Source organism: Chiloscyllium plagiosum, unplaced genomic scaffold (assembly GCF_037043375.1).
Source record: "Chiloscyllium plagiosum isolate Xiang-an unplaced genomic scaffold, Cpla_swu_hap1 HiC_scaffold_9, whole genome shotgun sequence".
Taxonomy (NCBI): Eukaryota; Metazoa; Chordata; class Chondrichthyes; order Orectolobiformes; family Hemiscylliidae; genus Chiloscyllium; species Chiloscyllium plagiosum.
The window spans coordinates 17450026-17466219 of NW_028270147.1; the positions used below are offsets into that span (position 1 = coordinate 17450026).

The window sequence follows — 16194 nt, forward strand, 5'->3', positions numbered from 1 at the left end:
CCCTTTCTATTCATATACTCATCCAGATGCCTTTTAAATGTTGTAATTGTACCAGCCTCCACCATTTCTTCTGGCATTTCATTCCGTACATGCACCACCCTCTGTGTGAAAAAGTTGCTCCTTAAGTCCCTTTTAAATTTTTCCCCTCTCACCCTAAACCTGTGCCTTCTAGCTCTGGACTCCCCCAAATCAGGGAAAATGCTATCCATGCCCCTCGTGATCTTATAAACCTCTATAAGGTCATCCCTTAGCCTCTGACACTCCTGGGAAAACAGCCCCAGCCTGCTCAGCCTCTCCTTACAGCTCAAACCCTCCAACCCTGACAACATCCTTGTGAATCTTTTCTGAACCTTTTCAAGTTTCACAACACCCTATTGGAGGGAGACCAGAATTGCACACAATATTCCAAAAGTGGCCTAACCAATGTCCAGTACAACTGCAATATGACCTACCAATTCCTATACTCAATGCACTGACCTATAAAAGGAAAGCATAACAAATGCTTTTTTCACTATCCTATCCACCTGCGACTCCTTTTTTAAGGAACTATGAGTGGAGTCTATGGACAATGGAGGAATGGTGGGGGGCACTGTCCAGGAGCACAATAGAATAATTGACAATAACATAATCATCATACAATCAAACAAAAACAGAAATCCATAGTGTAATTAATTCAGATGTGTATTAATCTGTTCAAAAGTGTAACAGAGATGACTGGATACAGTTATTTGATAAAAACCCACACCTTTCACTTCTGCTGTGTATCAAGGTTCATACATTTCAAATAGATTTGTCATTCAAGAGTTTTCTTCAACACAAATAAAAAAAAACCCAAATAAGCTTGATAAATTAATGCCATAATACTTAGAATCTTCAATTATGGAGAAAAAAAAATGTTAATCAAGCTTGTACCAAAAATGCAAAATCTCCCCAAAAGTCTTGGAGCATATTTTATCTTCAGTTCTTCTGCGTTCATGGTGGGTTTTTTAAAAACAATATGTCCAATGTGTGTAAAAAAACAAACAAACACCAGAGGGTAGGCTTTCCAAACCCTTTACTGCAGCAAGTGATGTTGTTATTGGAGCATCAAGTTAAGAGTAATTAAACCACAATTTACAGTGTTCAGAATATCTTACTCTGCTTGGGAACTGAAGAAAATCTACTTATACATTTGTTTGCTTGAAGAGAACCATGTGATTGTCAGATATGTACCAAACAGATTTCAACATGGATGTGCTAGCCATGTATTGAGATTGAGATTGGTATTGTAGAACCATAGCAATCTCAATTACTTCCAGGTGAAGCTATAAAAACCAAATGATATTTAACAGACTCCCAATTCCTGCAAATCTTTGACCTGTTGAATTCAGTGCTTTGAAGAAAGCAAGGAAGAGCTGAAGACTACCTGTTTACTCAAAATGAAATTTAAGGCCAACACTGATTGATATGTAGATTGCTACTCTGTTGGTGAAACAATGGCATTCATTTCCAGTTTTTCAGAATGGTCTCCGCTGAATTCAAAGTGCTGTCTTGCTGTTTAAAAGAACAGAAGAATATTTTAGAGAGCATACAAAGTAGAGATGTGCATATATATGCTTTGAGTTCATGCTTCATTCATTCTCAGCAACAGATCTGGTAAACAAAAGCCCCTGCAACCACTCCCAATATGTAAATCAGCTAGCTCACCTTGATAAAGCAGAAGCGAATATATTTCTCAAAATGGCACTTGGATTGGTCACTGACAAATGAGGTCACAGGAATTGCTGCCAGTTTCTGAAATGAAACAAAGATTCTAAATTATAATCTCTAGCAGTGTGTAGAGGGATAGCATAAACTGAAGTTTAGTTTCACACACATTTCCACCTATCTGGATTACACACAATCTTAATATGTATTAATCAGCCCAGAGTTATCTATTATGTTAAGGAAAAAATATATAATACACTCAAAATCTTAAGCCTGAGTCCATTTCCTCCATTGTAAATTTCTATGTTGTCATGAACAAGAATTATTAATGGATACATTTCACTTTTATGTACAGCATGTCCTTTTAAAAAGAAAGACATAGAGGCCAAAAGATAAGTCCAGTAAAGTAAGTGTCACTATCTTCCTTCTGCAACCTAATACTCACACCATCTCTGCAGGTGTACCACCATCCCAGCAAGACTAATGGTTTACCACTCTCCCCACTTCATGCAAAATATTCTCTTTCACTCTCATCAGCCCCACTATCCAACTCACAAGACCACTAACCACATGCCCTCTATACCACATACTCACTCATTTGAAACACCTCATTGTCCTTCCCCCACCTTCACCAGCATTAACTGTTTCCATTCTACTTTCGTCTCACTCACTCCGTGTTCCACCACCCTGTTCTCCTATTCAATAACTCTGCAGCCTAACTCCATATACCTGGCCTGTGGCCCATATTCCTTAATAACTTTCCTGAACAAAAACTTAACTATTTCAGACTTAAAACTAATAACTGATCTAGCATCTACTGCCATTTGTGGAAGAGGGTTCCAAACATTAACCACCCTTTGTGTGTAGAAGTGCTTCCTAAACTGGCTCCTTTTAGTACAAATATTTCGAGACAGGAAAACCATCCAGCAGGGAAGGGATCGTATTAACTGAATTTTATTGTGGGATTGAGTAAAGAAAAGGAGCCAGTACATCTCTCCTTCAATGTACAATAACTGAAGCAATCCATCTCCAAATGCAGCAAAACCTGGACAAAATCCAGACTTGGCCTGACAAGTGGCAAGAAACATTCCCACAATACTAGTGGCAGGTAATAGTGACAAATAATAGAGAATCTAACCATTAGCCTTTGATAGTCAATGACATTACCATCACTGGATCTCCACCGTCAACATCCCTGGGGAGTTAGCATTAACCAGAAATTGAACTAGACTGGTCATATAGCAACTGTGGCTACAAGAGCAGGGCAAAAAGTAGGAATCCTGCAGTAGTTAACTCATCTCCTGACTCACAAAGCATGTCCAGATTCTACAAGGCATAAGTTAGGAGTGTCTTAATGAGTGCAGATTCAATAACACTCAAGAAGCTTGACACCAGGACAAAGCACCAAATCCATAAAGATTCACTCCCTCTACCACTGAAGCTCAGTAGCACAGTATATACCAGCTACAAGATATATCTTTGAAACCTATGATCACTACCATCTAAAAGGATAAGGACAGCAAATACACATGAAGACCACCAACTGCCTGTTCGCCTGCAAGCCATTCACCATCCTGACTTTGAAATAAATTGCTATTCCTTCAGGGCAGGTCATCAGTCTTCAAACATTTTCTCTGGATTTCTGGTCTGTCTAGTTTATCCTTTCTTAAATGCAAAATACTCTTAAGTTCTAATTTCTGGTGTAACACAAAATTAGAACTCAATTTATCTCTACCCAAAACCTAAACCAGTCAAGATCATCTGTGAAAAAATACTTAAGATCTTAGGTGACAAACTACACATCTAATCTTGGTGTTTAGAAGAGATCAATATGTAGAAAGAGAAAGAGAACAAGGACAAGAGGAAAGGGAAAATATAAATAAGGAAAAATTGAACAGGTGGGGAGGAACAAAGAGGCTGACTAAATAAAGGACAAGGAATTGAAACAAGAAAAGAGACTAAGTAAGAAAAATTAGAGAAAAAAATTCCACAGCTTTATTAAATTAAACAAAATCAAAAGATTTGTAGGCCATGAGTATTAGATGTTGGAAGCAGAGCTAACGGATTTGCTCTTGCACAGATCTGGCACAAAGACAACAGCATAAGGGTTGTTCTTTGGTGCTGTAACCATTTTAATGTTCTCTAGTTCCATTTAGTTACACACAACAGACAGTTGCCTGAGGGTGGAATCAAAGCCGATTCCCTGGCATTGTGAGGGAACCACCATGCTCCAGGTTCTGTCTCCTGACTCATCAGGGACTGAGCTACTACCTGGAGATGACATACCATCGGTAGTTTGTGCGTGGTGAGGGAGTGAAATTGTTATTTTTCAGGGTAGGCTTTCTGGCCCTCCTGCCATTTTTTAAATGGTAACTTCTAAATGTTGGAGAAAGAGGTGTTTTGAGATGGAGGTACCTTTTCTCTCTCTTCCTTGACATGTAGGCTAAATCTCCTTCTAGCAGTACAGCCTCCCACTGACTGACCACCAGCCTTAAGAACCCATCACTGTTCTTAACTATTTGCAAGTAAACCCTTTGTCTACTAATTGGAGGGTAAATCAATGCCAAATGACCATCCCACACAGTGATGGGTTCTTCCTCATAGATGAGCTTGAATCCAAGACCCCAGTTCCAAAGGGGAAGATCATAGGAACACAGAAGCAGAAGTAGCTATTTGTCGTTTTGAATCTGCTTCACAATATAATCATGGTTGATCTGATTGTGGTCTCCCTTGCAAATCAAAATAAAGCTTGAATAAATTTAATAGCTCGGCCTCCACTACATTTTGAAGAAGAGAATTTCCCATAACAATAACCCTCTGGGAGAGATTTCTTCTCATATCCATCTTAGTTCTATTCTCCCCTACAAGAGAGAACATCCTTCCAGTATCCACCCTATCAAGTCCCCTCAGATCTTATATGTTTCAATGAGTTCACCTCTTACTCTAAACTTCAATAGGTTTCGGTCCAACCTGTTCAAACTTCCTTCTTATGTCAAACCCTTCACCTCAGAAATGAGTGGAGTGAACTGAACAGTTTCTAACAGAATTATAACTACTTTTCCCAAGTGCAGTGACTAAATAAACATGTACACAGTATTCCAAATATGGTCTCACCAAGGCCCTGTGAAGTTGCAGTTAAACATTCTTATTTTTATATTCCATTCTTCTTGCAATAAATGCTAATATTCCATTTGCCTCTGTAGTCACTTGCTGTACCTATATATTAACTGTATGTGATTCATGTTTGGTACGCTTTCCTTTATTGGTTACAATATTGAGCAGGGAGAAAGTGAGGTCTGCAGATGCTGGAGATCAAAGTTGAAACTTTATTGCTGGAACAGCACAGCAGGTCAGGCAGCATCCAGGGAACAGGAGATTTGACGTTTCGGGCACAGGCCCTTCTTCAGGAAACTGAAGAAGGGCCTGTGCCCGAAACGTCGAATCTCCTGTTCCCTGGATGCTGCCTGACCTGCTGTGCTGTTCCAGCAATAAAGTTTCAACTACAATATTGAGCATAAGAGTTGGGAGGTCATATTGCGGCTGTATAGGGCATTGGTTAGGCCACTTTTGGAAAATTGCGTGCAATTCTGGTCTCCTTCCTATCGGAAGGATGTTGTAAAACTTGAAAGAGTTCAGAAAAGATTGACAAGAATGTTGTCAGGGTTGTAGGGGGTTTGAGCTATAGGGAGAGGCTGTATAGGCTAGGGCTGTTTTCCCTGGAGCGTCGAAGGCTGAGAGCTGACCTCATGGAGGTTTATAAAATCATGAAGGGCATGGATAGGATAAATAGACAAGGTCTTTTCCCTGGGGTGGGTGAGTCCAGAACTAGAGAGCATAGGTTTAGGGTGAGAGGGGAAAGATTGAAAAGGGACCTAAGGGGCAACATTTTCACATAGAGAGTGGTGCAGGTAAGGAATGAGCTGGCAAAGGAAAGTGGTGGAGACTGGTACAATTACAATATTTAAAAGGCATCTGGATGGGTATATGAATAGGAAGGGTTTTGAGGGATATGAGCTAAGTGCTGGCAAATGGGACTAGATTAGGTTGGGATATCTGGTCAGCACAGAAGAGTTGGACTGAAGGGTCTGTTTCCATGCTGTACATCTCTATGACTCTTTGTACAAGGACACCTGAATGTAAAAGGGGTAAGTTTAAAGGAGATGCGAGAGGCAAATTGTTTTTTACAAAGAGGCTGGTAAGTGCCTGGAATGTGCTGCCAGAGGAGGTGGTAGAAGCAGATACAATAGCAACGTTTAAGAGGTATCTTGACACATATGCAAATAGCAGAGAATACAGGGATACGGACCACGTCAAGGCAGGAGGTTTTTAGTTTAGAAAAGCATCATGTATCGGTACAGCGGCTTGGTGGGCCGAAGGGCTGTTCCTGTGCTTAACTGTTCTTTGTTAAATGGAACTTCCCAAGGATGATCTTAATATCCCGCTTCTGGATTAGTGGTGCTGGAAGAGCACAGCAGTTCAGGCAGCATCCAAGGAGCTTCGAAATCGACGTTTCGGGCAAAAGCCCTTCATCAGGAATAAAGGCAGTGAGCCTGAAGCATGGAGAGATAAGCTAGAGGAGGATGGGGGTGGGGAGAAAGTCGCATAGAGTACAATGGGTGAGTGGGGGAGGGGATGAAGGTGATAGGTCAGGGAGAAGAGGGTGGAATGGATAGGTGGAAAAGGAGATAGGCAGGTAGGACAAGTCCGGACAAGTCATGGGGACAGTGCCGAGCTGGAAGTTTAGAACTAGGGTGAGGTGGGGGAAAGGAATACGGGATGGCATTTTTGCAAGAGGTAGGGTGGGAAGAGGTGTAATCTAGGTAGCTGTGGGAGTCGGTGGGTTTGAAAAAAATGTCAGTGTCAAGTTGGTCGTCATTAATGGAGATGGAGAGGTCCAGGAAGGGGAGGGAGGTGTCAGAGACGGTCCAGGTAAATTTAAGGTCAGGGTGGAATGTGTTGGTGAAGTTGATGAATTGCTCAACCTCCTCGCGGGAGCACTGTCCCCATGACTTGTCCGGACTTGTCCTACCTGCCTATCTCCTTTTCCACCTATCCACTCCACCTTCTCCTCCCTGACCTATCACCTTCATCCCCTCCCCCACTCACCCATTGTACTCTATGCTACTTTCTCCCCACCCCCACCCTCCTCTAGTTTATCTCTCCACACTTCAGGCTCACTGCCTTTATTCCTGATGAAGGGCTTTTGCCCGAAACGTCGATTTCAAAGCTCCTTGGATGCTGCCTGAACTGCTGTGCTCTTCCAGCACCACTAATCCAGAATCTGGTTTCCAGCATCTGCAGTCATTGTTTTTACCTCGTTAATATCCCGCTTGACTAGTTTCTGTCATGCGAGCAATTTAAACTTGCCCCCCCCTAGAATGTCAGAGTTCAAACATGATCTGTGCAGCCTCTGCATTGGTTATGTTTGAACTTATAAGGGTCTCTGCTGCAGATATTCTCTATGATTGTGTAACGCTTAGACTTATGGGAGGGGACTGTATAGAAGGATTTAGATCATGTAATACTGTATGGGAAAAGTACTGTGGATGTTTATGAACTGAAGTTTGTTTGGCATACTCTCACATAATTGGATGGATTGCATGCTGAGCCATCCAACTAGGTGCTGGTAAGGTCAGAGTTAAGGAAACCTATAAGGCTAGCAAGTCAGCTGCATTTCCTGCAATCCTCCCTTAACCTTCTCATTTATTTTCAATGGTGAAATACTGTGGTTTGTTTTGAACACACTAACTGTACTCCTGTAGGTGAAGAATATGTGTTGTTGCTTTGCAGTGAGAGGTGTACACTCTATTGAGCTGCTCGGCAGAGAGTCACACCATCTCTCCAAATTGGCCACAAGTATATCACAGAATATATCATTGAAACTGCAAAGAGGGTGAACTTTACTAACAAGGATACTTTATGTGTTTTGTGTGAGTAGGAATCAATGAGAAGGGAGGTCGTGAAAATAAACAAAGGACAATACAAGCTATAGGGTAAAATCACCATTGTACCAGAGGATCATCGGACAGCTCTCTCTTTAGAAAGAGACAATTAGTGGTAAATTTTACCCGAGAATCACCACGCCTCAGGTAAGGTTCAAGGTTGGGAAGGCAAGACACTTCTGGTAACCTCAGCCAGTACAGGAATTGAACCCACGCTGTTGGCGTCACTTTGCGTCAAATTTAGGGGAAGCGTCTGGCTTCTTTCTTCCTTGTCAGGAATGAAATATCTTGCATTCATCCCAAAAGCTTCTTGCCCTATCTATTGCCACTCCTGTATATGATTTCTACATATTAAACAAAAAGTAAAACATTGGATTGAGAAATAATACAGAAGTTTGTACAAAATGCCTGGTCATGTTTGCAACTTTCTGACTTCCTGAGAATGGAGGAAGAATGGCAGGATGCATTATATTTGACAGATAGTACATTTAATTGATTGCAGGCCAAATAGATTGGTGTCTTATGCCAGCAAACAACTGGACACAACATGTGCTTTTAAAAATAAGGTAAGGATTGCTAAAATGCTGTGCATTTCTCTCTGATTCTTAACAAAGCTTGCAGTGTTACCCTGGTTAGGTACAGCAGATTCTAGAAATCTGAAATAAACCTTTGCCAGGACAACAAATTTCTCTTAAATTTGATCCTTTTTCTTTTCAATTCATTCATGCGATGTGAACATTGTTGACAAAATCAGCATCCCTAACTTCTCTTGAGGAACAGGACTGGCACAAAGATTAGAAGGAACTCGCACTCTCAGTAAGTGATATCTCACTGCAGGGGATAGATCTGCCGCATGATTTCCAAAGCTGTAACCTGAAATGGGATTGGAAGAAGGAGTGCAGGTTGCCTTCACTATCCTACTCCCAGTTATTTCCTCAGGTAGTGGAATGGCCAACAACTTTTGAAGTTGTGCTGGTGCCAAATAAATCGCCCATTTGACCTCAGAACTCAATTAGCATATTATCAAATTATGCACTAGGAACACCAAATGAGCTGATCTCTCGCTATTGTCAAATGTCAACCACAATCACTACTGAGGGAGTAGAAACCCTCTCAGCCCTGTTTGGATTATACAAACCCTATAGTTTGGAAAGCAGAATTGCTTTTGAAAATGGACTATGGCGATTCAAGAAGGCAGCTCATCACCAAAGTCTCAAGAGAAACTACAAATGAACAATAAACGCTGGCCCAGCTATCGATGCTCAGATCTCATGAGCGAATAAAATGAAAATCAGACTGCAATTGAGAAACTGGGTCTTTGTCTCTGAAAGCTCCTGCAGCCCTACAACACTCAGAGATCTTACTTGTATCCACTTTCCAGTTCCCTGTGCACCCCAATTTTCTGTGACCTGGTTTCAAATTTTATTTGATCAAACTTCTTTTGGGACATTTTATTACATTAAAAGCGCTGTAAGAATATTGATACCGTTACAGGAAAAAATCTAAACAGACAGGGTGAAAATCTCCACCTGCTGACTGCAAGGATCTTGCTCCTTAATCCAGTTATTTATATAGGAAGCTAGTTCTCTAAGTTCACACTAAGTTGACAATCTCAAAAGTAAGCAGATGGATCGTGCGGGAATTGGTAAATTTCCCAATATTTGATGTGTTATTCAGTAGAAATTGGGCCTTCGGTTATATTGTAAATGGAGCTCTACCTTGTGTCTAATGATGATTTATTAGCAAGTGCCTGATGGAAATAGACTTAAAGTAATATTCTTCAGATTCTTCACCTCGAGAAACAATATCCTGGGCAAAGAAAAGCCTTGGCAAGACAGTGTTGGATTCAGTTTCAGTAAACGTTATCTTAAAGTGCAAATGTTGAAAAAGGATACAAAAGGACCTTTCCACACGTGGAGGGGTCACACTAGCTCATAAAATGAAAGTTGTGTTGACACTCATGCTTTACAATGTGTGAATAAGTAAAGAGAAAATTTGTTATAAACTTAAACTTCTGAAACAGACGGTGTCCTTTAACGTAAGAAACAAGTAACATACAAATAAGAACTTACTTCCTTTTAAATAAATTTCCAAAGTGTTTCACAAAAGCCCTTTGTCCCACATTGGGTGGTGCTTGGGGTGAAAGAGGCAGGTTTTAAGGAAAGCCTTCCAACGGGTAGGTAGGAGTTAGTGGAGAGATAGAGCAGTTAGGGAGAGAATTCCAAACTATGGGTCCATGACAAAGGCATGGTTGTCACTGGTGGGAAAAGGTGTGGGGAACGGACTGTTCATCTGTCCTTAGTTGTTGCCTGACCTGGTAAGTGTTTCCAACACTTCAGAGTCATAGATACATACAGCACCGAGATAGGTCCTTTGACCCAAACTGGTCCATGCCAACCAAAACGTCCATCCACACTAACCCCATTTCCCTGCACTTGGCCCATATCCTTCTAATCCTTTCCTGCCCATGTATTTGTCCAAATGCCTTTTAAATGTTGTTAATGTGCCAGTCTCAACCACTTCCACTGACAGCTCATTCCATACGCGTACCGCTCTCTGTGTAAAAAAGTTACCCCTCAGGTTCTCTTTTACTCTTACCCCTCCCACCTTAAACTGATGCCCTCTAGTCCGCGATTCCCCAACACTGGGAAAAAGTTTGAGTGCATTCACCCTATGCATGCCTCTCATGATCGTATAGACCTCAATAAGGTTCCTCCTCAGTCTCCTAGGTTTGAAGTAAAAAGGCCTGGTTTATCCAACCTGTTCCTATAACTCAGACCATTGAGTCCAGTCAACATGCTTGTAAATTTCTTCTGCATTCTTTCCAGTTTAATAACATCCTTCCTATAGCAAGGTGACCAAACTGAACTCCAAGTGCGGCCTCACCAGCATCCTGTACAGCTGCAACTTCCCAACTTCTTTATTCAGTGCCCTGACTGATGAAGGCCATTGTGCCAAAAGTCTTCTTCACTGCCGTGTCTACCTGTGGCCCCACTTTCAGAGACCCGTGCATTTGAACTCCAAGGTCCCCTCTGTTCTACTACACTCCTTAAGGCCCTACTATTTACCATGAAACTCCTACCTTGATTTGACTTTCCAAAATGTAAGACTTCACACTTATCTATATTAAACTCCATTTGCCATTTTTTTCAGCCCACTTCCCCAGCAGAACAAGGGCCTGCTGCAATTTCTGAGAACCTTCCTCACTGTCCAAGGTACTACCTATTTTAGTGTTATCAGTAAACTTACTATTCATGCTTTGTACATTCTTATCCAAATCATTGATATAGATAACAAACAGCACCGATCCTGAGGCACTTCACTAGTCACAGGCCTCCAGTCCAACAAGCATCCTTCCACCATTACCCTCTGCTTCCTACCATCAAACCAATTTTGAATCCAATTTGCCGGCTTATCCTGGATTCCATGTGCTCTAACCTTCAAGAGCAGCCAATCATGTGAAACTTTATCAATGGCCTTACTGAAATCCATATAGACCTAGTCTACCCCACCAATGTCAGAACCTGCAGTATCCACAGTGTAATACTCTTTTTTCTCCATTTCTTTACTTATAAGAAATAGGAGCAGGAGTAGGCAACCTGGCATGTCAAGCTGCTCCACCATTCACTAAGATCATGGCTGATGTTTTTGTGGACTGCACTCTCCATAACCCTTAATTCCTTTACTGTTCAAAAATCTAACTATCTTTGCCTTAAAAATATTCAATGAGGTAGCCTAAACGGCTTCATTGAGCAGGGATTCCACAGATTCACAACCCTTTGGGTGAAGAAGCTCCTCCTCAACTCAGTCCTAAATCTGATCCCCCTTATTTTAAGGGTACGCCCCCTAGTTCTAGTTTCACCCACAATAGTACAGAGTAAGTGATATTGTTAAAAAACACATGCAATGAACCCAGCAGTCAAAAAACTCAGCTGCTTTCTTGAGGTACTGTATTTGAAATTGATTGGTAGATACTTGTGAATTATGTACCAAGTATGAAAAAACTGAAATCCTAAATTAGAAGGATTAGCCGTGTAGACAGAAGCTGCAGCAGAAGCTTCCTGTTTAAAATTGCACTGTCATCTCTTGAAAAACAGATGTTCTCAGAAACTGGGGCCCCCTTCTGCACATTTTAACATCAGTCAAGCTCAACATGGACATAAATGAACCTAACCAGTGAATAATCTTTCAATAAGACTGCAAATACATGTGATTTTCTGCTTGCTGGAGGCAGCAAAACGGTGAGTTTGCCATGGAAGAAACTTCCCCTCTTCTTGTTATTTCTGCAATTAAGTTCTGGATGAGAAGGTCTATGTGAGACTACCTTGACTCACCACTCAGAATTAAGATGGATAATTAATTAAGGGGTACAAAGTGCCACCTCAACAATCATCTGCCTCCACAGTGAGTGAGAAAAGTGGCTAGTTTCCCAATTTAGAAGCCATAGCAATCTGCCTGCCGGCTCTGGAAGGGGGGGTATCCAATTGCCCCAATCTGGGTGTGGGGATATCAGAGATATTAGCCTCTGAAAGCCATCCCCTGCCCTTGCCTCTGAACCCACTAAAACCCACTTTCCCTGTGAGAGAAAGAGAAATATCTTCTTGTTGCGGCATTCCCTGAGAAGGAGGCCACACATGGTAGATTTCAGGATTCAGAACTGCTGGCCTCCGACTGTCCAGCAACCTCTGGTGATTCAGATCTGAGAACAGGGTGACACCCCTGCCCTTGCTGGTTCTCAGCTCTTAATTTGCAGAATTATGGGTGATCTGTAAATTACCATGCCATTGGGACCAGCATTGTTACTCACCAGGTAACAATGTTAGCTCTCTCAATATTTTAGCTCTCTGAAGTTTTTTAAAAAGAGTAGAAAATCATGGCCAGTGATCAAAGGTTCACTGTCTCTTCAATATTTATAACACAACTCAGTACAGAAAGCTCCAGTTTCAATGACCATCTATAGTTGGATTGGCCAGACATAACGAGCACCAGTAAAGGACTCCAATAAGGGCATAGGAGTATTCATTCATATGGTTATGTTTTCTGTTTCTAACCTGCCAAGAATCCTTTGCCGACAAATTCATGGTGACCTCACAAGGCTTGCATCATTCTCCCACTCTGTTCTTTTTCAATGTTAGTTACCTCTTCAGCTCATTGTCTAGTTCTATTCACTATTTGGTTGATGATGATTCACCGAATTTATCATCCTTCTTCAAACTACATGCCTTTCTTTGTGCCAGTATTCCTCCCACAGTCCCAATGACTGAAACACTCTATCTTCATCCTCAGATTGTCCTTCAATGCATTAGTGAAATAGATTGTTTCTTTCAACTTTTGAATTTTTTTTACGTGTTGCCTTAATCAAGCAACCTTAATAATTTATGATTTGGAGATGCCGGTGTTGGACTGGGGTGGACAAAGTTAAAAATCACACAACACCAGGTTATCGTCCAACAGGTTTAGTTGGAAGCACTACCTTTCGGAGCTAGTGACAATAATAAATCAAATCAAGTCTTTGACATTGACCCAGCTCCCTCAGACTGCCAGGATGTCTGACAACTCCTGTTTTTTATCTGGTTAGCCTGGGCTCCCTGATTGGACCAAATTAACAGCCCCAATCAGGGAACTCATGTTCTGTGGCATCCACCTGACTGACCTCATTAGAATCACTACAGATTCAAGGAAAATAAATCTATTGTGGTTCTGTTCGCCGAGGTGGGAATTTGTGTTGCAGACATTTCGTCCCCTGTCTAGGTGACATCCTCAGTGCTTGGGAGCCTCCTGTGAAGCGCTTCTGTGATCTTTCCTCCAGCATTTATAGTGATTTGTATCTGCCGCTTCCGGTTGTCAGTTCCAGCTGTCCGCTGCAGTGCCCGGTATATTGGGTCCAGGTCGATGTGCTTATTGATTGAATCTGTGGATGAGTACCATGCCTCTAGGAATTCCCTGGCTGTTCTCTGTTTGGCTTGTCCTATAATAGTAGTGTTGTCCCAGTCAAATTCATGTTGCTTGTCATCTGCGTGTGTGGCTACTAAGGATAGCTGGTTGTGTCGTTTCGTGGCTCGTTGGTTTCGTGGCACACCAACTAGCCACGAAACGACACGACCAGCTATCCTTAGTAGCCACACACACAGATGATAAGCAACATGAATTCGACTGGGACAATATTACTATTATAGGACAAGCCAAACAGAGAACAGCCAGGGAATTCCTAGAGGCATGGCACTCATCCACAAATTCAATCAATAAGCACATCGACCTGGACCCAATATACCGGCCACTGCAGCAGACGGCTGGAACTGACAACCGGAAGCAGCAGAGACAAATCACTACAAATGCCGGAGGAAAGATCACAGAAGTGCTTCACAGGAGGCTCCCAAGCACTGAGGATGTCACCTAGACAGGGGACGAAACGTCTGCAACACAAATTCCCAGCTCAGCGAACAGAACCACAACAACGAGCACCCGAGCTACAAATCTTTTCACAAACTTTGAAAATAAATCTGATAAAGATCTTTGTAGTGAGAAGACAAGAACTCAAGAATCAGAGGTTTGGATATCGATGTGCATAACTGACAAATAGCTAGTGACATATAGAAAAATCAAAAATTAAATTGTAATTAAAAGTGCAACATTAACCTTTTATCTTAAGAGGCAAGGACACAAAAGAAAAGGAAATTATGTTCCAGGTGAACAACACTTGGCCTATGCAATGCTGTGTTCAGCTTTGAACAATCTTCTGCCGAAAGGATATACTGACTTGGAAGATGGTATTTTACAAATTCACCAGAAGGATACCAGGATTAAAAGATTTAAAATTAGACTTATGACATTCAGGATTAAAATTAGGAATTACCATTTCCTCAGAAGGGTAGTAGAAATCTAGACATCTCTCCCCAAAAGGCTGGGAGTCAGGTTACATGAAATTTACATGACACTAATCATATAGTTTTGTTAAGTAAGACTGGTCTTCAAGGAAATTGGGAGAAAGACATGTGGATAAAGTACAGACCAGGCATGATCCATCTAAATTACAGAACAGACATAATGGGATGAATGGCCTCCACAAGTTTCTACGATTAACCCAATAGTGGAAAAGAAGCAGTAACCAAAGTTTATTTCATTCTAATGGATTGAATTTTCAAAGCTTTGGTGCAGTAAGAATTTACAGGTCTCAGGTCTCAGAAGAGGGATTGAAATGCACAATCTTCTGGTTGGTGATTCAGAACCAGAGGATCACCAACATTAATCAATGTGAAAACACCTATTTTTATATTAACAAAATCAAGCTGAACTTACCTTGTTTTTAATCATCCACTTCACAAAGAGGTTATCATAAGGCTCATTCTCTTCCACCTTGGAGATATCCACATCTAAAGGGAACATTGTGCAAATGTTAAGAAGAATTGATTATTTCATTAGTTAGATGGCATTTTTCATGGTGGCATTTTTCATGTCTTTGAGACGCCGCATCAAATAGAAACAAACATTGACCAAACAGATCTAGGAACTCCAATACTCTTAAGTTTAAAAAAAAGCACTTGTGTACACACCAAATATAGCTTCATTGCTGCATATTGATTTCTGAGTGTAGTAATGCAACATACAACCCAGCTCTATATGCTCTGAAGGTTCACCCATGTAACCGTGTGAACCTTGGCAACAAATGCCAGTTGCATATTCAATGTGAGATACTGCGTCATTGTCCTTAAGTTAAATAGCCATTTTCTCAGAATAACAAGTGTCAGGGGAAGGACCTCTGCCCTTGCTTTGTAATCAAAAAATCATTCAACCACTGCCCATAGCTGAGACCTGTCAAATCTGTTTGCATGAGGGATCATACAACAACTGTGCTAGTTTACATGGATGAATATACCAGCTCCTGACTGGAACTTGCGTTGTCTGGCCGTTTTGTTTTAATGTCTTCCAGCACTTGGCATCCGGCCCAGTAAATGGTGTGGGTCTTTCGTTCACACAATCTCACAACCTTCTGAGTAATCCAATGGCGAAGCAAAGTAACAGACAACCACCCACTGACAGACTGTCGTCAGCAGTGTACCCTTGGATCGCTTTCAGGTCAGAACTGTGGACCCATTTATCTTGCACCAAGTCTCGTAATTTGTTGAGTCTAAGATCAGACATGAATATACGGTGGGTCTAATCCAATTTTCCATTCATAACAAAACTCCTCTGTTACTTTCGTAGATCATTCAAGAAATGGAAAGAAATATTTCAAATCCAGCTATGTGTCACAGCTGGCATCAGTACAGGATCGAGGTACCTGAGGAAAGTTCAGTGGTGGTGTTGAGTTACTAAATGCTCAGCGCTTTTGGAGAGAGGGGAACGACGGGGAAAAGCACTTACCTAGTGCGGAAATATCGACAATCATGAAGTAACCGCCTTCGGGGATGATTGGCTTCATCCTGACAGTATGGAGAAACTTGGCCATGCGGTTGCGCTTCGCTTCCAGCTCACGAGGTAGAGACAGGAAGTAGCAATCCTTATCTGTCAGGCGGCCATATTCCTTCCAAATACCTTGGGCAACAGCTTCCTGTGTACAAGAAGATGA

At 41.5% G+C, this 16194-nt stretch overlaps 1 protein-coding gene across 4 annotated transcripts in view; it reads right to left on the reverse strand.

The window, feature by feature from the left end:
* Positions 1–658: 658 nt before the first annotated feature.
* LOC122554159 (kynurenine--oxoglutarate transaminase 3-like) overlaps positions 659–16194 on the reverse strand; it is an 83362-nt gene continuing 67826 nt past the window's right edge. For all 4 annotated transcript variants that reach the window (XM_043698735.2, XM_043698737.2, XM_043698736.2 and 1 more), the window contains 4 exons: positions 15990–16176; positions 14925–14998; positions 1687–1773; positions 659–1533 (listed from right to left, as the gene is read on the reverse strand). In XM_043698735.2, the coding sequence (XP_043554670.2) occupies positions 1483–1533; positions 1687–1773; positions 14925–14998; positions 15990–16176 (399 nt within the window). In that variant the 3' untranslated portion in view covers positions 659–1482. The remainder of the gene's footprint in view (positions 1534–1686; positions 1774–14924; positions 14999–15989; positions 16177–16194) is intronic.